The sequence below is a fragment of the Doryrhamphus excisus genome, linkage group LG2, assembly GCF_037039965.1.
Source record: "Doryrhamphus excisus strain RoL-2023G ecotype Guam linkage group LG2, RoL_Dexc_Guam_v1.1, whole genome shotgun sequence".
Taxonomy (NCBI): domain Eukaryota; kingdom Metazoa; phylum Chordata; class Actinopteri; order Syngnathiformes; family Syngnathidae; genus Doryrhamphus; species Doryrhamphus excisus.
Window position 1 is genome coordinate 20,099,655 of NC_136358.1, and position 23,516 is coordinate 20,123,170.

The 23,516-nt window shown below is 48.5% G+C and overlaps 1 protein-coding gene across 1 annotated transcript; it reads right to left on the bottom strand.

Annotated features, from left to right (window-relative positions):
* Window positions 1-640: 640 nt before the first annotated feature.
* On the bottom strand, window positions 641-22,894 carry LOC131132475 (fatty acyl-CoA reductase 1). Its single transcript, XM_058078169.2, has 11 exons — window positions 22,623-22,894; window positions 17,695-17,946; window positions 5,236-5,411; window positions 4,909-5,088; window positions 4,183-4,360; window positions 3,466-3,510; window positions 3,209-3,395; window positions 2,369-2,540; window positions 2,159-2,288; window positions 1,922-2,049; window positions 641-951 (listed from the first exon to the last, which is right to left on the bottom strand). The coding sequence occupies exons 1-11, from the start codon at window positions 22,629-22,631 to the stop codon at window positions 789-791; spliced, it is 1,620 nt and encodes a 539-aa protein (XP_057934152.2). The 5' UTR covers window positions 22,632-22,894; the 3' UTR covers window positions 641-788.
* Window positions 22,895-23,516: the final 622 nt, after the last annotated feature.

Genomic DNA, 23,516 nt, shown 5'->3' on the forward strand with positions numbered 1-23,516 from the left:
ATCAGCAATAGAATATGTAAGAACAAACTAAAAGACGCAGGTCCTGTTTGGTGAATGGAGGCGTCCCACAGGGCTGTGTACCTAGCCCCTTTGCGTCTCGATACTGCTCAAAACCCCAAGCCGCTTGCCTTGAGGAAAAAAAAATGGCATCAATGAAATGACTGTGCTTGATTAACATTTGGCCGCAACAACAGGAAGTGGTCATTAGCCTCGCTCGGCTGTCGACGGCAAATAAACCCCGCACTTTTTATTTTTCCTTCTCCTTCCAACGCAACCTTCAGTCGCAGCGCATGGAGCTCCGGGCCGAGTACAAAGATGAAAAAGTAGTAAACGCAGTGTCAGTACAAATCGCTGTACAGAGTTGCTAACGGGAAAAAGACGGTCAGGGACGGGGGAGGGGGGGGGGGGGCTGGCCTCCAGACAAACAATGCTTCCATCTTGGAAAAGGCAGTAGGTACAAGTACGACAAGACATGCGGATATCCGAATCGCCTCAAAGACGACTTGGCTATCCTCTGGTTTCATTTAAAAAAAAACAAAAAAAAGTCCTCCCTTAACGCGTTTCAAGTAAAAGAAGCAGAAGGCAAGTATGCAGTAACCATGACGACGCCAGGAATTGTTGCATATATTAAGAGAGGGGAACAACGTATCCAATGGATAACTTTTGAGTGAGTGTGTGTGTGTGTGTGTGTGGAGAAGTTCTGGCGGTGCACCCGTGTCGTCCTTGCTGGTCCACGCTGGCTCGGCCCCGCCCCGCCCGAGAGTCCGGCGAGCAGGAAAAAAGACTCATCAGTTGGTCAAGGTGCTGGACGCGCGGAAGTAGGACAGGAACTTGAAGCACAGGCTGACCACAAAGTACCAGATGTTCCGGGCCATCTGGGAGCGGGCGATGAAGACCCTCCAGATGAAGACCACCAGCAGGGTGTTGAAGGTGTAGCGGATGTTCCTCAGCCTGCACCCGCCACAAGAACGAAGATCAAAATGTAAATACAAAATTCAGTAAAAAATTCTACAAGTTTCAAAATTTCATGAGCCGTTTAGAGGTCGTGAAAGGTCAGCTTTATAGTGATTATAGTGAGAAATGTTTCTCATCAATATACTAATTTATACTAAACAATTTAATTTTATGAGCAGTTTTGAATTTTTGTTTGTGGGAGTGTATTCATTTGGAATAACACCGTTTAAACGTATTGTATTTTCATATTTTTAAATGATCATTCATTTTCTACCACTTATCCTCACGAGGGTTGCTGGAGCCTATCCCAGCTGTCTTTCGGGCGAGAGGTGGGGTCCAGCCCGGACTGGTGGCCAGACAGCCAATCACAGGGCACATATAGACAAACAACCATTCACACTCACATTCATACCTATGGACAATTTGGAGTGGCTAATTAACCTAGCATGTTTTCGGAATGTGGGAGGAAACCGGAGTACCCGGAGAAAACCCACGCATGCATGGGGAGAACATGCAAACTCCACACAGAGATGGTTGAGGGCGGAATCGAACCCGGCGCTAAACCACACGAGCGCCGTGCAGCCTTAAATGATCACTTCTAATCATATTATTTTTATATATGATATGATATTTTATATGATATGATATTTAATTAGCTCTGTGACTATTGCAAAATGATTGTGAACATAAGCAGTTGGATGAATAGCATTTGTTTTGTTGTTAGTCGTCACGGTAATGCCACACTGAGACAATTTGAACCATCATAGAGTTGACTACTTGGGGGAGGCCAGTAGAGGGCGCAGTTGAGTCAGGTCATCTTATTTTCCTACATATTTCTCTAAAGTGTGTGTGTGTGTGTGTGTGGGTGGGGTTGGGGGGGGGGGGGCTGTGTAGATTTCTTACACCTCCCAAAAAACGGAAATGCTGCAACGTTACGCATCCTTGCTTTACATCAACGCCGACTTACTTCCTCAGGTGTTGTCTGGCGGCGGGAATGTCGGACATGTCCTCGTTCAGGACGTACTTCTTGGTGCCGATGCAGTAGTTCTCGATGTACTCGGGCCAGTTGAGCTGGCGCACGTCAAAGTTGAACGTCTGCGAGAAAGACACGCACGCTTTAGGACTTTTTAGAGATGTTTTGTTAAAAAAAAAAAAGGTAACCAACAGCTGGTAACGGTGCATATTTGTGAGAAAAGAGACGGACCTTGCGGTCCTCCGGGCTGAGGTGAGCCATCAGCATGCTCATGTTGTCGGAGTTCCACTCCCAGTCTTGGCTGCTGAAGTACTCCAGCAGGCTGATGGCTTTGTGCAGACGGTTGAAGATGCGCATCATCCTGGAGATGGGAGAGGGAGAGAACAGAGGTCAGGACCTTCGCTCGTTCCGCCGCGACAATTCGCCGTGTCGCGGTCTTACTGCGGCTTCTGTCCGGAGAGACGCAGGACCAGGTCGTAGATGAGGGCGGGGAACTTGTGGCTGACCAGGATCCAGTACTGGTTGATGAGATAGTTGGACGTGATGTTGGCGTTGGGCCTGCGGAAGGCCTGATCCAGAGGGTTCCTCTTGAAGGATGACATCACGTGGTGCTCTGCGCACACGCACAAAATCATACGCCCATCGCTCATTACGTAATAGCGACACCGACAAATTCACCGTAAACGATATCAAACAACGGCGTTCATTCGATTGCTGAAGTGGATCGCCATCGGACGTCCTTTGTCTTTGATTAAAAATGGCGCCTTGAGCCAAACTTCCTGCTTCTGAGGCGCCTTCCGTGGGAATAACGAGGGCCGCCCCGGGCCGCCCCCGTTATACAGAAAGAGGGGTGTCACGTGACTGCTGACATTACATCACTCACACACAGCACGCAACACGGGCCTCTGTTACCATGGCAACAGATGTCTGTGGCGGTTGCAGGGGGGGGGGGGGTTGAGAGTGGGGGTGGTGGGGGGGGGGGGCAGAGATGACCAGATGCGATGCGACAGCAGGCTGGAGGCCCTCCAAGACGTTTAAAGGAAAGAAAAGATAAAGATGGCGGGGATGGGATGAGCTCTGTCAGTCACTTTGGAACACGTTATTGGGGCGGTGGGGGGGGGGGCGTCTTTCGTAACAGCGATGATGATGATGATGAGACCTAATCCCGCCCCACAGAAAGCCATCTGGTAGCAATTTCCAGCACGCGCTAATCTGACAGGAAACAGGAAACGACGGCCGACGTCCCGGCCAGACGGATATCCTGCGCCGCCGCGTACTTACCTATCTCGCCCCAGTGGAACGGGTTGATGCCGCCGGTGGTGCAGTTGTACACCAGCGCCGTTTTGGGCCTGTGCACGGCCGTGTACCAGCCCGCCGCCAGCGTCAGGTTGATGACCACGTCCACCGGGATCAGGTCGGCCACCGCGTCGTTGTTGGCCCGCATGGTGCGGAGGATCCCTTTGCCGGCCTGTCACCGTTTCACAACAGGATGTCAAATTGTGCATGTGTGTGTGTGCGTGTGTGTGAGTCCGACTTACAGCAATAAAGACTCCGCTTGGTCCGTTGAAGTTGTCAATCCAGCCCTGCAGAAAGAACAGGTCAAAAAAAGGCATGCCCATACGAGCACGTATGTGTGTGTGCGTGCGCGGATCAGGTTACTTCCTGCGGGCGGGAGCCATTGTAGTAGCGGTGATTGTCAATTAGACGCCATTAAAAATGGATGACTCCCAGACAGCAGCAAGCGTGCCAAGTCCGGCGAGAACAAGAAGGTGGAAAAGCGGGAGAATAGGCCACACCCCCACCGACGACTGACATGAGATGTTTTGAGTTTGCCGTATTCTACATGTGCACACGATTGTGCGATGCGGTGTTCGAGGTCGCCCCGAGTCCGTCATGCCATGTTTTGCTGTTAAAAGCACGCAGTCGACTAGACGGGTATGATACAAACCGCCACTCTCACCCAAGGTCCGGCGTAATCCCGCCCACCAGACGGACTGACTGACTCCTTGACGGCAATGGACGATGAAGACATCCGGTTGAATGAAAGCAGCTTAAAGCCGCAGGCGCTGGGCCGTTAGCATCCGAGTCCACCTCTCCACCCGTTCGCTGGCCTTCGAGCGAACTTTCCCCTCCCTTTGCCGCCGTGACATTTAATTGGTCGGCGTCTCTAAAACTCACTTCCCTTTTCCTACCAATTCAATCCCTGATCCTCTACGCCACAACCGCTATCGATATCCACCCACGGGTGGACTCACCGGGAAGGGCTCCTGCCAGCTGGCGCCCACGATGGAGGGGCGGATGATGCCGATGTTGAGCTTGTCCTGCTCCTGCTGCACCACGTACTCCGCCAGGGCTTTGGTGTACGTGTACGTGTTGGGCCGGTCGCCGATGAGCCGCGGTGTGATGTCGCGCACGATGCCGTCGTCCATCCACCTGAGGTGCAGAAAGGGACGGGATATTAACACAGTAACGATATTTCACAAACAGATCCCAACCACCGACATGGTCCCGAAAACGAGATTTCTTTCTACTGATAACGAGATCTACTTTTCTAATTTCGATGTAACTGTATTGTTATAAAAATATGATGACATCACTAGTACCAGGAGAACCAGAGTAGAGGCAAGGAGCCACCTGCTGTGTCCCAAAAAGGTGCACTGTATTCGGGCACACTCTCGGAGCAGCCCCTCTGACGCCATGGAGGTTTCGGACAAAACCATTTGCACTTTTCGGGTGTGCTCTTTTCTTCTCCTTATGGAGCATTTGGTACGACTAGCTTGCAAAATTCCTCGGGATGTTTGAAAGTGACAGTGACATCACAGGCAGGATAAAAAAAAAAAGGAGCACTTGATTTGCTCACCTGCACTTTATATCGCCTCTCTGTAGCATTAAAAAAATTATTTGTAATCAGATCTGTTTTTCATGTCGGATATATCGGTATGATGTCATAATTTTCGTGATATTCGTCCCCGTTCACTCACTCGAGGGACTCAATGAGCTTCCGGGGCTCAACGGGCGGCGGGTAGATGACCTCGTCGATGTGCTTGCGGTTGCAGTTTGCATAGGCGGTGGAGATGTGGATGAAGGCCTCCAGGTGGCGCATGCGCTGAGCCAAGCCGAGGAGCTGCTGGGTAGCGATCACGTTGAGCTGCAGGGCGTGCCTGGAAGGAAGGGACGGTCGTCACTTTCTACTCCAAACCACTTCCTCTCGGCGCTACTGTCGCCGGTGAAGAAAACCGGAAACTTTCATTGTTTGCTACTTCCTCATGTGTTCTTGAACACAACTTCCGCAACTGACACACACTCACTTGAGCGGCTCGTCGAAGCGGATGGTGGCGGCGCAGTGGAAGACGATGTTGATGCAGGCGGCGAGCTTGGCGGCGTCCTCCTCGCTGATGGCGAGGCCGGGCTGCGTCAGCTCGCTGCTGACGGGCACGATCTTCTGGTGGAAGTCTGGGTCGTCCTCTCGCACGCGGTCAAACAGCTGCAAATAAAAAAAAAAAAAATGAAAGGAAGGAGGAATTAGCATACTAACCTGACCTTATCTCTGAACCGCCACACTCGTCCAATTTTTCCTTCATATATGACGTTTATATATGTTTATAACGTATTGCTGGAAATGTCCTCAAATGGGCTGCGGTACAATGTGATACGTGAATGGAGCGAGGTTCCCCCGGCGGGCAAAATTAGCTCATCTCGACCCCAACAACTTTGGACCGATATGTTGGGATTTCTCAACAAGAAGGACTTAAGTTTTTCAAATTGCTCTGTTCTAGCTTGAGTCAACAAAATTAGCTCTGAGCCTCCGCTGCCTTTCTGATCCATGTCTTCCTTCATGTATAATGTGTAAATACGCAGCGCAGTGTTGGAAATGTCCTTGAATGCCCGCCTTTAGTCAGTTTAGATCAACCCTCAGCGGCCTGCCTAAATGGGCTGCGGTAGAAAGGAAATACTGTCAACGAGATACGTGAATGGAGCGAGGTTCCCCAGGCTTGCAAAATCAGCTCATCTCGACCCCTACAACTTTGGACCGATATGGTGGTATTTCTCAACAGGAAGGATCAGATTCCATGTGTATTTTCAATGTATTCATTTATGCAGCTACATGCCAAAAGTTTAGCTCTGAGCCTCGACTGCCATTCTGATCCATTTACACACTGAGAACCTTGCTGTAAATATCCACAGATGCCCACCTCTGAGCTAACCTTGGGCTACCCATCAGATTCCATGTGTATTTTCAATGTATTCATTTATGCAGCTTCATGCCAAAAGTTTAGCTCTGAGCCTCAACTGCCATTCTGATCAATTTAAACACGGAAAACCTTGCAGTAAATATCCACAAATGCCCAACTCTAAGCTAACCATCAGATTCCATGTGTATTTTTAATGTATTCATTTATGCAGCTTCATGCCAAAAGTTTAGCTCTGAGCCTCGACTGCCATTCCGATCCATTTAAACACGGAGAACCTTGCTGTAAATATCCACAAATGCCCACCTCTAAGCTAACCATGGGCTACCCATCAGATTCCATGTGTATTTTCAATGTATTCATTTATGCAGCTTCATGCCAAAAGTTTAGCTCTGAGCCTCGACTGCCATTCTGATCAATTTAAACACGGAAAACCTTGCAGTAAATATCCACAAATGCCCAACTCTAAGCTAACCATCAGATTCCATGTGTATTTTTAATGTATTCATTTATGCAGCTTCATGCCAAAAGTTTAGCTCTGAGCCTCGACTGCCATTCCGATCCATTTAAACACGGAGAACCTTGCTGTAAATATCCACAAATGCCCACCTCTAAGCTAACCATGGGCTACCCATCAGATTCCATGTGTATTTTCAATGTATTCATTCATGCAGCTTCATGCCAAAAGTTTAGCTCTGAGCCTCGACTGCCATTCTGATCAATTTAAACACGGAAAACCTTGCAGTAAATATCCACAAATGCCCAACTCTAAGCTAACCATCAGATTCCATGTGTATTTTTAATGTATTCATTTATGCAGCTTCATGCCAAAAGTTTAGCTCTGAGCCTCGACTGCCATTCCGATCCATTTAAACACGGAGAACCTTGCTGTAAATATCCACAAATGCCCACCTCTAAGCTAACCATGGGCTACCCATAAGATTCCATGTGTATTTTCAATGTATTCATTTATGCAGCTTCATGCCAAAAGTTTAGCTCTGAGCCTCGACTGCCATTCTGATCAATTTAAACACGGAAAACCTTGCAGTAAATATCCACAAATGCCCAACTCTAAGCTAACCATCAGATTCCATGTGTATTTTTAATGTATTCATTTATGCAGCTTCATGCCAAAAGTTTAGCTCTGAGCCTCGACTGCCATTCTGATCCATTTAAACACGGAGAACCTTGCTGTAAATATCCACAAATGCCCACCTCTAAACTAACCTTGGGCTACCCATCAGATTCCATGTGTATTTTCAATGTATTCATTTATGCAGCAAAAGTTTAGCTCTGAGCCTCAACTGCCTCTCCGTTCCATTTTTCCCTTCAACTCGTGAAAATGCCCCCAAGTCTCTTGTCGGTGTTGCTCAACCCGAATCTCGGGTATACGGCGGATGTCCGTCAGCCGCGTCCTTCCCCGATGACTGTGAATGCAGCACATCCAGGAGTTCGCCTCCATTTTTCTTACAACTTAACCACGTCACTCCGAGTTGCAGACGCCATTTTTTTTCACACTCGTATTCATTTGTGCTTTTCTCAGCAGTTCCCATCTGCTTGGTGCAGCAGTCCCACTTTCCTCCCTCCGGTGTGACTGCACCTGTTTACGCCTGTGTTGGCTCAGCGGACGGCTGACATTCCGACATGCAGGGAGGGATTAAGTGAACTCGGCTCGCACACACACACAACGCTCCCGGCCCGATAAGAGTCGTATTCTTTTGTCGGCCAAGCGAGCAGAACGGGTTGCCGAGGGCAACGAGGAAGATAGAGCACCAGTCGGATGTTTACCCCGCTGCTTTGCTCGGTGCAGCTGCGGCATTACGACGTTCCCGCTCCCTGTGTGTGTGTGTGCGTGTCAGCTGTCCCGCTAAGTGCTGGAGGGGGACAGATGCCGACTCGGACAGCTGTTTGCTTTCGTGCTCGCCGTTTGCGTACATCTCCTCTTCTCCGCTTCTGTGATGCCGCCCTTCCCCAAATGTGTGCGCGGTAGTAAGGCCATCGCCTGGAAACCAGATGGGGGTGCGGGGGAAGGGGAGGGGCGTGGCGTGGCGGTACGAGGCAGCTAAGTGTTATGTAATGCAAACAGTGAGCCAGCAGCTGGCGCCGACGCGGGCGGGCCGGCCGGCCGGCGATCCGGGGAGGTGTCGTGTGAAGCAATGAAATGTTCCCAAAAAATAGAATGCTTGATTCTCTGCAGCGTGTGTCACTTCCTGTTAATAATGTCAACATCGCATTACCCACAATTCCCTTTGGGATGACACGACCACACACGGAAACCACCGTACCAAAGCCGGATTGGAGCACAATTTCTGTTTTAGTCTATAATTCCCCAACAATCTTTAAAAAAAAAGCCTTCTTGGGAAACCCCTGGGATCCGTCATAGGCCCACTGTCATTTTAATACAAACATGCCGTAACAGATGCCAACCGCTGACATTCATGAAAATTGTTGATTGGTTGACATAAATTGGAGCAGAATTTCTAGCCCACTCTAGAATCCCTTCATGGGATCGATTCCCCAGCCTTGGTGGGAAACCCCTGGGATCCGTCATAGGCCCACTGTCATTTTAATACAAACATGCCATAACAGGTGCCAACTGCTTCCTTACAGCTCTGCCATTCATGAAAATTGTTGATTGGCTGACATAAAAGTAGCCGACTGGAGCGGAATTTCTAGCCCACTCTAGAATCCCTTCACGGGATCGATTCCCCAGACTTGGTGGGAAACCCCTGGGAGCTGCTGCTACCCAACAATAGCATCGTTGCGTGAACACCAAAGGGTGAAAAGGTGTGAAGGTGTGCACCCTGACTGTGTGGCATGTGTTACTTTTCAAAGAAAACACCAGACGATGGTCAGGTCATTAAACACCACAGGTGGGACTCACATAGCTCAACAAAACAAACGCGCTAACTTTAGCATGTTGACCGAAATCACCAGGGAATTTGGTGCACCTCTTTCGGCGAGTAGCAAACACATGGGTTAATAAAACTAGAGCAAGATTGGCAGGGGCATGGGGCGGGACTTAGGCCCAATAAGTCATTGACCATTTGTCTACTAAAAGGAAAACAAAAATGCTAATCTTGAGCGCTCGTGGCTTATCAGCTTCTGCAAGTCGTCTCAAAGCTTCCGGGTGCCCCCCCCCCCAAGCCGGAACGTCAAGACGAAGACAAGCGGCAATGCAGAGATAATGACGAGTGCAACAGAGGTCGTGGGGGTCGGGCGACGCGGCTTCAACGGCGCTCTTTGTGGGGCCGAGGAGGACACTGTGGGACTGTGAGCGGGCTCTGTGGTGCCAGTCACCGGTCCTCGATAACAACAACAGTCCCAGTGTTGCTCTCCGCAGCGTCAAGGTCATGCTTGCAGACGTTTCTTGGGGAGCAACATTTGTCCTTTCTATGTACAGGACATAGTTTTTTTCTTTTTATCAGTGCGAGAGCAATAAATCTCACGTAAGAGGCCTTCAAGTGTCCGCCGGTTGGACTTTCACAGACACTAGACACCTCAAGAGGCTTCGGTTTCAGCATGGCAACCCGAGACAATGCAGCCTTTCCTTTCACTTTGGACGCCCGGTCATCTGCATGGAGGCCTTCCTCAGCCACGCAACCGCCCGCCCGCTCCACCACCAGCATTACCAGCATTACCAGCTCAGCCAGACGGCCATGTCCACGCCGCTTCGCTCGCCCGACAACTCACCCGCACCAGTACATGCTCCCCTGACCCCCGCCTCAGTCTACATCGGACCCCGAGTGGCTCTCGGAACATGGTGTAAATAGAATCACAGTCCATCATGTACATACAGATGATATATGGAAGGATGGATAGATGGATGGATAGACGGATGGTTGAATGGATGGATGATGGATGGTTGAATGGATGGAAGGAAGAATGAATGGAAGGATGGATGGATGATTGAATGGATGGATGGATAGAAGAATGAATGGAAGGATGGATGGATAGATGGAAGGATGGATGATAGATGGATGGTTGAATAGATGGATGATGGATGGTTGAATGGATGGAAGGAAGAATGAATGGAAGGATGGATGGATGATTGAATGGATGGATGGATAGAAGAATGAATGGAAGGATGGATGGATAGATGGAAGGATGGATGGATAGATGGAAGGATGGATGGATGGATGGATGGATGGAAGGATGGATCGATGATGGATGGTTGAATGGATGGAAGGAAGAATGAATGGAAGGATGGATGGATGATTGAATGGATGGATGGATAGAAGAATGAATGGAAGGATGGATGGATAGATGGAAGGATGGATGGAAGGATGGATGGATAGATGGATGGTTGAATAGATGGATGGATAGACGGATGGATGGATGGTTGAATGGATGGATGATGGATGGAAGGAAGAATGAATGGATGATTGAATGGATGGATGGATAGAAGAATGAATGGAAGGATGGATGGATAGATGGAAGGATGGATGGAAGGATGGATGGTTGAATAGATGGATGGATGAATGGAAGGATGGATCGATGATGGATGGTTGAATGGATGGATGGATAGAAGAATGAATGGAAGGATGGATGGATAGATGGATGGTTGAATGGATGGATGGATAGAAAAATGAATGGAAGGATGGATGGATAGATGGATGGATAGAAGAATGAATGGATGATAATAGATGGATGGATGGATGGTTGGAAGGATGGATGGATAGATGGATGGTTGAATAGATGGATGGATGAATGGTTGGAAGGATGGATAGATAGATGGATGGATGAATCGAAGGATGGATGGATGATGGATGGTTGAATGGATGGATGGATGGATAGAAAGATGGATGGATGGATAGATGGATGGATAGACAGACGGATGGATGATGGATAGATGGATGGATAGACGAACGGATGGATGATGCATAGATGGTTGACAAACAAACTATTTTTCTAGACTAATTGACCTCCATAAAAATAACCCTAAATACTTATTTGACACAGTTGCATTGCTAACCCAGAAGAGGACCTCTCCTAGTAGTTCCCCCTTCTCAGCCGACGAGTTCTTGCGATTCTTCGCAAATAAAGTTGAGCTCATCAGGAAGGAAATAAAGGACACCCTACCGCCAGATGGGCTTAACATGTCAACCGCCATGACCGCTGCTGGGACTACTTCCAGCCTCTGTCCCACTAGTTTCTCCTACTTTGAGGAAGTATCTCTGGATGAGCTTACAAAACTTGTCAGCGCAGCAAAGCAGACAACATGTCTGCTTGACCCGCTTCCTGGGAAACTTGTTAAAGAACTGTTCCCAATTTTAGCCCCCTCACTCTTAAATATAATTAATCTATCACTCTCATCTGGCACTGTGCCTGCAGCTTTCAAGACTGCAGTGATTCGACCCATGCTGAAGAAACCAACCCTCGACCCCGGGAGTATTTCCCACTATAGGCCGGTGTCTAACCTCCCATTTCTGTCCAAGATCCTTGAAAGAATTGTAGCACAACAGCTCAATGACCACATGGCTTTGGGTGATCTTTTTGAACCTTTTCAGTCTGGTTTCAGGGGAAACCATTCCACTGAATCAGCCCTTGCAAAAGTGACAAATGATCTTCTTCTTTCTATGGACTGTGACACATCTACAATATTGCTATTACTTGATCTCAGTGCTGCTTTCGACACTGTCGATCACTCTATCTTACTGGAACGCCTTCAAACATATGTTGGTGTTACTGGTCCGGTACTCTCTTGGTTTAAATCTTATCTTGAGGATCGGACGCATCGTGTCGTCTGTGATGATATGACTTCAGAGTTCTGTGATGTCACCTGTGGAGTTCCACAAGGTTCAGTGCTCGGCCCTCTTTTATTTAACATTTACATGTTACCGCTTGGCGACATCATTCGCAAACATAAGATTAGCTTTCACTCTTATGCTGATGACACTCAGCTTTATGTCCCACTAAAGTTAACTGACCCGCACGACTGCTCTAATTTGGAGGCTTGCCTCATTGATATTAAACATTGGATGTCCTGTAACTTTTTACTCCTGAACTCTGATAAAACTGAGATGGTGATTATCGGCCCTGCTAAACAGAGCCGCCTGTTTAAGGACACCACTCTGAGTTTTGATAATAGTATAATTTCCCAAAGTGACTCTGTAAAAAATCTGGGTGTGATATTGGACCCGACTTTATCCTTTCATAAACACATTAAGAATGTTACTAAAACAGCATTTTTTCATCTTCGCAATATTGCAAAGATACGACCTATTCTATCAACTTCTGATGCAGAGACCCTAGTCCATGCATTTGTCACGTCTCGCCTTGACTACTGTAATGTACTGCTTTCTGGTCTTCCAATGGCGAGTCTCAAAAGCTTACAGTTAGTACAAAATGCTGCAGCGCGACTTCTTACAAGGACACGTAAGTGTGACCATATTTCACCAATACTAGCCAACCTGCACTGGCTCCCAGTTCACTTAAGATGTGACTTTAAGGTACTGCTTCTGGTTTACAAAATATTACACGGGTTGGCACCTTTTTATCTGGTGGACCTAATTGTACCCTATGCTCCGTCTAGAAACCTACGCTCACAACACGCCGGTCTTTTGACTATCCCGAGAGCCAGAAAGAAGTATGCAGGCTCTAGAGCCTTTTCCATTCGGGCCCCAACGTTGTGGAATGATCTACCTGTTAATATTAGAGCTGCTACCTCAGTAGAAATGTTCAAGTCCCGACTTAAGACTCATTTCTATACTTTAGCGTTTTGTTAAAAATATTCCCCGCCTGCTTTGACTGCCGCTCCTTCTCTCTCCCATACCGCCCCTCCGGCTGAGGGGGCGGGTCCAGGAGAGGCTGTTTTGGAAGTTTGCCTTGACGAAATTGGACATCGGACGTGGCCTACCTTGGAGGCGCTGCAGCAGAGGGATAGTGATCATCTCAAGACCCACGGCTGCCCAACTGTCCTAATGGCATCACATCTTGGACCTGGACTATTATACTCTATGTTTTTATTTAACTGTCACATGTAAACCTCTCCACATCCATTGCAGCCTGGTCATCCTAGAAGGGGGATTCCCCCATCTGCGGTCCCTTCTCAAGGTTTCTTTTTCCCTAATGGGTTTTTGAGTTTTTCCTTGCCCTGATGGGGGTTCAGATCAGGGGATGTCGTCTGTCGTCTATTGTCTGTCTTCTACTGTTGCCTGCTTGTTAAGCCCTTTGAGGCTCTTTTGTGATTAAGGGCTATATAAATAAACTTGACTTGACTTGACTTGATGATGGATGGATGGATGGTTAGAAGGATGGATGGATAGATGAATGGTTGAATGGAAGGATGGATGGATGGTTGAATGGATGGATGGATAGAAGAATGAATGGATGATAGATGGATGGATGGATGGTTGGTTGAATGGATGGATGATGGATGGTTGAATGGATGAATGGATGAATGGATGGATAGAAAGATGGATGGATGGATAGATGGATGGATGGATGGATGGATAGACAGACGGATGGATGGATGATGCATAGATGGTTGAATGGAAGGGTGGATGGATAGATGGATGGTTGAATAGATGGATGGATGAATGGCTGGATGGATGGATGGAAGGGTGGGAATACTTGAAGAGACGATCAAAGGATGCAGGCTGTTGGGGGTGTTGGTAAACCTCACCCCAGGGTTTGGGGCATCATTGCCACCTTCACTTGCCTTCTTCCAGTCCAACGTCATTATGGTTATTTATTTATTCTGTTAGACGAGAGCCGTCCAATCCTGAAGCCGGCTCGGATAAAAGTGTTCGGAACAGTCCAGCTAGGATAGATTCAAGGCCTTGAGGACACCATGACCAGGACAATAACAATAACCTCTTAAGTTACGAGAACACGGAAGGCGTTTGTCCTGTTTTCCCCTCCCGTCTGTGTTTGTCCTCGGATGGTCTCGTGTGTCATGTTAAACAATCTGGTGTGCATAGCGACCCAAAGTATCCGTCCCAAGTGGACATAAAAGAGGAAAATGTGGTATTTTTCCAAATGCTTGTGGCATCGCATTCCACCGTGAGCTCATGTTGAAGCTGAAACAGCAAAAACAGCCGGAACAATGGCGTCTCAAACTCCGGGTCCCAATTGATTCCATAAACTCGAGATAATTTGCGACCTAATTACACGGCGCTCCCCTCGGACCGCCTGTCTGGGGAGGAGCGGCTGCCTGCTACCGAGCGTCACCTGAATGCAACGTCGGTGGCGTCGGAGCGGAAAGGATGGTTTGGCAAAGCAGAAGCTTTTACAACAGCAGCTCGGAGTGTAAGACGCTCTCGTCACACGGATGCATTATTCAGTGAGAACAAACCTCTTCAGGAATACATGATCTTCACCAAAGGGAGGGCGGGACATGATACCATTGCTGGTAGTAGTCATATCATGGTATTTCCTGGTAGTAGTCATGTACTAGTAGTCATGTAATGGTATTCCTGGTAGTAGTCATGTACTAGTAGTCCTGTCATGGTATTCCTGGTAGTAGTTATGCTCTAGTAGTCATGTCATGGTATTCCTGGTAGTAGTCATGTTATTCCTGGTAGTAGTCATGTACTAGTAGTCATGTCATGCGATTCCTGGTAGTAGTCATGTAATGGTATTCCTGGTAATAGTCATGTCATGGGATTCCTGTAGTAGTCATGTCATGGTATTCCTGGTAGTAGTCATGTACTAGTAGTCATGTCATGGTATTCCTGGTAGTAGTCATGTACTAGTAGTCATGTCATGGTATTCCTGGTAGTAGTCATGTACTAGTAGTCATGTCATGGCATTCCTGGTAGTAGTCATGTACTAGTAGTCCTGTCATGGTATTCCTGGTAGTAGTTATGCTCTAGTAGTCATGTCATGGTATTCCTGGTAGTAGTCATGTTATTCCTGGTAGTAGTCATGTACTAGTAGTCATGTCATGGGATTCCTGTAGTAGTCATGTCATGGTATTCCTGGTAGTAGTCATGTAATGGTATTCCTGGTAATAGTCATGTCATGGGATTCCTGTAGTAGTCATGTCATGGTATTCCTGGTAGTAGTCATGTACTAGTAGTCATGTCATGGTATTCCTGGTAGTAGTCATGTACTAGTAGTCATGTCATGGTATTCCTGGTAGTAGTCATGTACTTGTAGTCACGTCATGGTATTCCTGGTAGTAGTCACGTCATGGTATTCCTGGTAGTAGTCATGTAATGGTATTCCTGGTAATAGTCATGTCATGGGATTCCTGTAGTAGTCATGTCATGGTATTCCTGTAGTAGTCATGTCATGGTATTCCTGGTAGTAGTCATGTACTAGTAGTCCTGTCATGGTATTCCTGGTAATAGCCATGTCATGGGATTCCTGGAGTAGTCATGTACTAGTAGTCATGTCATGGTATTCCTGGTAGTAGTCATGTACTTGTAGTCACGTCATGGTATTCCTGGTAGTAGTCATGTACTAGTAGTCATGTCATGGTATTCCTGGTAGTAGTCATGTACTTGTAGTCACGTCATGGTATTCCTGGTAGTAGTCATGTACTAGTAGTGACGTCATGGAATTCCTGGTAGTAGTCATGTACTTGTAGTCACGTCATGGTATTCCTGGTAGTAGTCACGTCATGGTATTCCTGGTAGTAGTCATGTCATGGTATTCCTGGTAGTAGTCATGTCATGGTGTTCCTGGTAGTAGTCATGTTATTCTTGGTAGTAGTCATGTACTAGTCGTCATGTCATGGTATTCCTGGTAGCAGTCATGTAATGGTATTCCTGGTAATAGTCATGTCATGGAATACCTGGTAATAGTCATGTCATGGTATTCCTGGTAGTAGTCATGTACTAGTAGTCATGTCATGGTATTCCTGGTAGCAGTCATGTAATGGTATTCCTGGTAATAGTCATGTCATGGGATTCCTGGTAGTAGTCATGTACTAGGACTCATGTCATGGTATTCCTGGTAGTAGTCATGTACTAGTAGTCATGTCATGGTATTCCTGGTAGTAGTCACGTCATGGTATTCCTGGTAGAGGTCATGTACTAGTAGTCATGTCATGGTATTCCTGGTAATGGTCATGTACTAGTAGTCATGTCATGGTATTCCTGGTAGTAGTCATGTACTAGTCGTCATGTCATGGTATTCCTGGTAGTAGTCATGTCATGGTATTCCTGGTAGGAGTCATGTACTAGTAGTCATGTCATGGTATTCCTGGTAATGGTCATGTACTAGTAGTCATGTCATGGTATTCCTGGTAGTAGTCATCTACTAGTAGTCATGCCATGGTATTCCTGGTAGTAGTCATGATCTGGTGAGGCTTTTAGCAGCTCTGCTCTAAAGCGCTTGTCAATAACCTTCTAACCCCCCCCCCCCCCCCCATTCACACTCCTACCTTACCGGCACAAGCTCCGCCCCCTTCCTGAGGAATTCCACCAACGTCCAACACAGGGCTTGCAGTGTTTAGAGAAAGCAGGCTCTGCGAGTAGGCGGGCAAAAAGGGCATTCCGCAAAGCAAATAGAGGCCCAGTGTGCCCGGACGGATGGACAGACGCCGCCTCCATCAAACGGCCGGCAGGACGGGATCTGTGGCGGTTACCTAGCAACAGGTGCAACGGAGGGATGCTTGATGAAAAGGCTACTTTCTCATGAATCAGCTCCCATCTGGCACCTGATGTTCCTTTGGTGGACTTTTTAAGAACGGAACCGGGAATGCCAAGCGTCGGAAATATTTGGAAAAATTCACAGATCACTTCCTGTTTGGAGAGCAGATGTCTGTAACGTGAAAAAGTGCAGGAACTTCCTTCTCTGGCCGACAGCGGGCTTCACTACACATCCTAAAACGAAGTCCCAGAGTGCTGACAATGATCTATTCCAATAGACACGCCCCATAAGCCTTAAAGCACGGTACAACCGCAGGAGAGAAACTTGGAAGTGGACGACTTTCATTCTCTGACAGTTTGAGGCCATCGTCAGTGCACCGCAAAGCATCATCAGTACGCAGCCGGCGTCCCGCCAATGTTAAGATGTCCGACATCCTTTCTGATGAGTCATGCTTTGCTGGCCACACCCACTCCTCCCACATCAGCTCCCTCCTGCCGAGTCGCCTTTGCAATCGTTCTTCCGGGCGGGACAAGGGCAGCCGGGAACAGACTCTCTGGGTCTTCTAAAAATAATTTGAAATAATCAGACGGTTGCCATGGCAACAGCTGCTTATGCTATGCAATGTGCTGTCAATGTCTCACCGGTGTGATATATTCTAATGTATTGTTGTGGGTTGAAGAAAAAAAAACATTAAAAAAAAGAAAAAAAAATTGAAAAAATTTTGAAAAATTAAAAATTATTTTTTATATGAGAAAAAAATTTAATTGAGATTTTTTAAATTGTAATTCCTCACCTTTTAGACATATTAAACATATAATATTCTATATAGTATATTGATGACAACTCCCACTGAGTTAAACGTGTCGTCCGCCCAGCTCCTCCCCCTCCAGACATCAGCGCCCCCAAAGGTGCCGAGAAGGCGCCTCGTCACCACTCAACTTTTCCATGACCTCAGCAGGCCTCGGGTGGGGGGCCGCCGAGTCACCCAGGTATTTTTGGAACGGCGCTCGGCGCACGAGGAAGGCCGCTCACCTTGCACTTCATCATGTCGTCCACCCTCTGCCGCATGGACTGGCCGGCTTTGGGTCTGACCAGCAGGAAGAGCGCTCGGACCTCCGGGCAGCACCTCAGCAGCTTCTCCACCAGGACTTTGCCCATGAAGCCCGTGGCCCCCGTGATGAGAACGTTCTTGCCGGCGTAGTATTTCGCTACGGACGCCATGGCGCCGCTGCTGGGGTCCGACGGCCGGGTCGGCGCTTCTTTGACCCGGCCTTCACGTAGATCCTGTGGGGGGAGGAGGGGGGGGGCATTTCAGTGTGAGGACTTCATTTTAAACTCCAAGTAAGCGTTATAAAGTATACATATGGAGAAATATTGAAAGAATGGACACACTCTATGACTTGGCTGAAGAACATGATGGAGGACCACCAGTCCTAAAACATCTCACGTCTTCTAGATTCAATCTTCCTTGAAAATGTCCCAATGAGTATTACTACTACTACTACTACTACTACTACTACTACTACTACTAGTCATGTCATGGTATTCCTGGCAGTAGTCATGTACTAGACATCATGTCATGGTATTCCTGGTAGTAGTCATGTACTAGTAGTCATGTCATGGTATTCCTGGTAGTAGTCATGTACTAGTAGTCATGTCATGGTATTCCTGGTAGTAGTCATGTACTAGTAGTCATGTCATGGTATTCCTGGTAGTAGTCATGTCATGGTATTCCTGGTAGTAGTCATGTAGTACTAGCAGTCATGTTATGGCATTCCTGGTAGTAGTCATGTAGTACCAGTAGTCATGTCATGGTATTCCTGGAAGTAGTCATGTACTAGTAGTCGTGTCATGGTATTCCTGGTAGTAGTCATGTACTAGTAGTCGTGTCATGGTATTCCTGGTAGTAGCCATAACATGGTAATCCTGGTAGTAGTCATGTACTAGTAGTCATATCATGGTATTTCCTGGTAGTAGTCATGTACTAGTAGTCATGTCATGGTATTCCTGGTAGTAGTCAAGTACTAGTAGTCATGTCATGGTATTCCTGGTAGTAGTCCTGTCATTGTATTCCTGGTCGTAGTCATATCATGGTATTCCCTGGTCGTAGTCATGTACTAGTAGTCCTGTCATTGTATTCCTGGTCGTAGTCATGTCATGGTATTCCTGGTAGTAGTCATGTCATGGTATTCCTGGTAGTAGTCATGTACTAGTAGTCATGTCATGGTATTCCTGGTAGTAGTCATGTACTAATAGTCATGCCATGGTATTTCCTGGTAGTAGTCATGTCATGGTATTCCTGGTAGTAGTCATGTACCAGTAGTCATGTCATGGTATTCCTGGTAGTAGTCATGTACCAGTAGTCATGTCATGGTATTCCTGGTAGTAGTCATGTACCAGTAGTCATGTCATGGTATTCCTGGTAGTAGTCATGTACTAGTAGTCATGTCATGGTATTCCTGGTAGTAGTCATGTACTAGTAGTCATGTCATGGTATTTGTTCTTTATGACAGAATTCCAGTACAAGAAGATGAAGTACCCCCAAAGTACTTCTTCCAGTACATTGACATTCACGTTGAAGACAGCGTGTTCCCAGTAGGCCTGACTAAGAGGACAGTCGGGGGAAAATCGGGGGGCTTTTCCACCCCACTGCTGCGGGACCCCTGATATGAATTCGGGGGTCACATTCCTTCTTTCATCAAGTCGGAGCTGCCGGGCCCGCCAAGAAACGGCCATATTGCATCCTCCGCTGACAGGCCGCACGTTGGAGTCACTGAATGTTTGACTCAGGCTTTACGAGCCGTTTTAGCACGAAGAGGGTCGCCGGCCCCTCACCCCGTATATCTCACCTGCGGGGGGGCTGTCCCGCGAGCTGCCTCCCCCGTGACCCAGATGCGACACGCCACGCAGCCTCATTAAGAGACCGCTTGCCACGGTAATGGAGCGTGTGCAATTATTTGGGCCAACTCATAGGATGAGGAGCGGCGGCGGGGGCCAGGTCCTATGGGATGCTTTCTGCGGGGACGGGGGGGACGGGGGGGGGGGGTCGACGGGGCACATAATGAGTGATCCAGTGCGGTTTATAGGGTGAATGTTTAAACACGTGAAACTACTGTCCGTATAAAAGTCCACCGAGCGCAACTTTATTGTGCTGTCGTTGCTTCGCCGCACAAAGCGCCGCTCACGTGACTTCACGCAGGCGGGTTGGCGGTCGCCGTGGCAGCAGGGACACGTCGCCAACCTACGGGAAGACTTTTGGCAGCGGTGGCGCCGCTACATTTCTCTGAGGCCGACCTGACATCAGCACGTTTTCCGCACACCATCCCGTCCCCCACAAATTCCCGGCAGGGCGGCCTAAACGCCGAACCCTCCCGAGGGGAACCAAACAAGGCCACGTTGCTAGTTTTGACCCCCCCACCCCGTAGGAAATTATACACTGCAGAGCACAAAAAGGGGTGTGCTTGATTTATCCACCAGCTTCATCCTATCTTTCAGGTTCAAGTCCTCTGGTTCGGCTTCAGACAGTCCAGCTGTTTGGGAGCCCCACGTGGGTCAGGGTGGGGTTGGGGACTTTGCCCCCCCTCCCTGTAGGAAATTATACACTGCAGAGCACAAAAAATGGGTGTGCTTGATTTATCCACCAGCTTCATCCCATCTTTCCAGTTCAAGTCCTCTGGATCGGCTTCAGACAGTCCAGCTGTTTGGGAGCCCCACGTGGGTCAGGGTGGGGTCGGGGACGGGGTGGGTGTTTAGGGACGGGGGCGAGGTATGTATTAGACGTAAATTAAACGATCATTGTAGTGGATCACATATTCACAAATACATTCATTCTTACTGGGGGGGCCGCCGAGGCCCCGCCCCTTCCTTTTATGTCAAATGAAGCCTGCTAGCCTGGACTTTCCCAGGACTCGCTCGGGTCAGGTTAGGATGCGTCCTGACAGCAGCACGCCAAAGTCATTCACGTTTAGAGACGCTTGAGCTGCTAGCGCTTTAAAGGCATCCGCCCCCCACCTCCACCCCCGGCCCTTTGGGCGCTCACACAAACCCTCCATTAGCGGGTCAGCGGCGCTCGGCGGAGGCCATGGCCGAGCTCAACAGATGCGGTCTGGCTGAGAGCTTTACAGACGCTCACAAAAAGGGGGGGGGGGCAAAAATGGAGGGAATCACGTTATTTAGAGCGGCGCTAGCTTGCTTTTAGTCAAGTGGACGATGAAAAACAGCATGGAACCAGTGGCCGGGCCAACATGGCCGTCTCAGCATGCTAACAGCAGCCAACGCTAGCTAACAAAAGACGCGGAAACGTTCACTGTAGTCAGGCGTGCTAAGTCCCTGATACCAATTCTGCTAGCAAACGGACTGACAGCAATTACATGCTAGTTAGCTAACTAGCCAGCCAGCTAGCTAGCTAGCTAACTAGCTAACAGAGTCAGGGTTGACAGTCTGTGTGTTTACATGATGTCTGGCGGCAGAGTGCTTCTGTAATTACACCGCCCAACCCCGGGTGACACGACCGGGTGTCCCCTTACGCCTGGCGAGGAACGGACACCCGCCCGTGATTTTTTTCGAAACGAAGCCTCCGATTTCAGTCTGTCGGCCGGTCGGTCGGTTGTATTCCCGTGCTTCACTTTCCTCGACGCACCGAAGAAGCTCTCTGGAAATGAAGCCAAGACTTTACGTGGGGGTGGTGTCTCGTGGAGGACTCTGCAAGGGGGAGGGGCATGGAGGCCATCGGTACCATCGGGACGCCACAGCCGTAAATCCTCGCAGGTGACATGCTATTAACGCCACGCCCTTCTCTGCCAGGGTTCAAAGTCGTGCCACACATGGTTATTAAAAGCATATGGGGGGGTGATATGGGGGGGGCGGTGCAAGGTGACCGGTGGAAATGGACATTGTGTCCACTTGTGCTCCTTCATGACTGGAGCTGTGGTCTCCATAAGAGAAGATGAGACCAGAGTCCCCCTTTTAGCCCCACTTTGGTTTTGGATGTGGTCTTATTGGGGGGGGGGGGGGGGGGGTCCAGGCCCCCCAAGTCCACCCCTCTTCAGGGTAACTGCACTGGTTTGGGAAGTTCTGCAAGATTCCTCAAACTTTAACCCAAAAGGCACAACAAGACACACAAGCTAGTTGGTGCGTTTACGTACCCGGAAGTGACGTCACTACCACACTGTCACAATTAGGGTTGAATGTAGCTTTGAGTTTGCCCATTGAGTTTTTTTTTTTTTATAGCACCCCTAGGATTAAAACGTCTTAGTTAGATTGACACACAGGACAGATTTATATATTTTCTCCAATACTGGAGAAAAATTATCAGGATTTTTCATTTGCATCGAAACCTCAACTTGAACCTGAACGCCACTTCTGGTATTGCGACAGCACGAACGGGAATGTAGCACGTAATTCTAAACTTTTCATTTTTATTAATTGTGGAAAAAAAGAACGTCCGAAAATGGCTACTAGCTCGCCCACTTGGTGGTCGTTTTTGACTACAAACTCGCCTCTAATTTGATCCGTTTCACTGCAACGTTTGATTGAATTCATCTTTTTAATTCATACACCCGAGGAGAGAATTTCATTTGAAGGCAGCACTTCCGGTATCATCGGCGCTAACTGCTGCTAGCTAACCGGCTCCAAGCTAACCGGCTCGCTGGCTCTCGCGTCGCCCGCCTCCCTGCCACCAGTGGCGGCTGCGGGTGAGCTCCACCCGGCCCCCTTAGCTTGAGCGACCTCCGTGGTTTAAACACGAACTAAAACAACCGGAACATGAAGTAGGCTGTCCCTCGCATAAAGCCCCCGGTTGCGTGGATGGATACTTCACTGTCCGAACCGCGCAGTCCCGACAAAAAGCGAAGATGCTCCCCGCGGAAGGGAACCACTGAACCCAACCGCTAGTCAACGGCCACACGGGACACAACAACCGGAGGTTTGCGGTTCAAATGTGGGTATAAAACGGCTCTTACCGTAGACATGAGCGGCGAGCTTGCTTCCGTCCTCCTGCGCCTGTCAAAGAGGGAGTGCGGTGCGGTGCGGCAGCTGCTTCCTCTCTGCCTCCTCCCACCCGGCCGCCCCCGACCGATCGGATGCTTCCACCGTGGAGGAGGAAAAAAAAAAGAATCTCCGCTGACCGCCTCTTCTTCGACGGCAACGTGGCTTCCCTGTGGGACCCCGAAGGCGATGAGCGGGTCCGGCTTGTCACCACACCCCTTCTCGCGGCTTCTCTGGGTGTGTGTGGGGCTCTGCTGCCAAATTCCCGAGAGAAATGTGCCAAGTTAACGACACTTTCTTGGCCGACACAGAGGGAGTCGTTTCCCGGAAGTGGTGCTATAAATCCAATCCCACTGGTCAATTCCCTTTTATGCCAAATCCGGATTCGATTAACATAGCGTAATCTTTTTTATATCGCTGTTCAATTATGCCAACTGGAATTGGAAGTTTTATTACAGTAGTAAATAATGATAGTTCATGCAAGTCTGGCATGTTTTAGTAAACTTGGACATTTGTACATAAAATCACTACTTCCGATTTGAATTCATTATAGCTGAACGAATCCTGAATCAATGCCTTATTTGCTGACGTTTACACTACTTAGCAGCATGTGGTGCAACAGGCTGGACAGCCTGTATTGGAGAATGCCAGGTATGTGTGTGTAGTTGTGTGCAGGCGGGTGTGCTTGTGAGGTGGAATGTCATGTCTGCATGAACCCCCCCCCCCAAACACACATGATGCAGGTCTGCATCTGAAGTAACCCCCAAACGGATTCCTCCCATCCACATCCATTATCAGGAGCTCCCACTCTCAATCAAGTCCTCCACACCCTGTGAGTCAAGTTTGTGTGACCTGTGGTGACCTCAGGG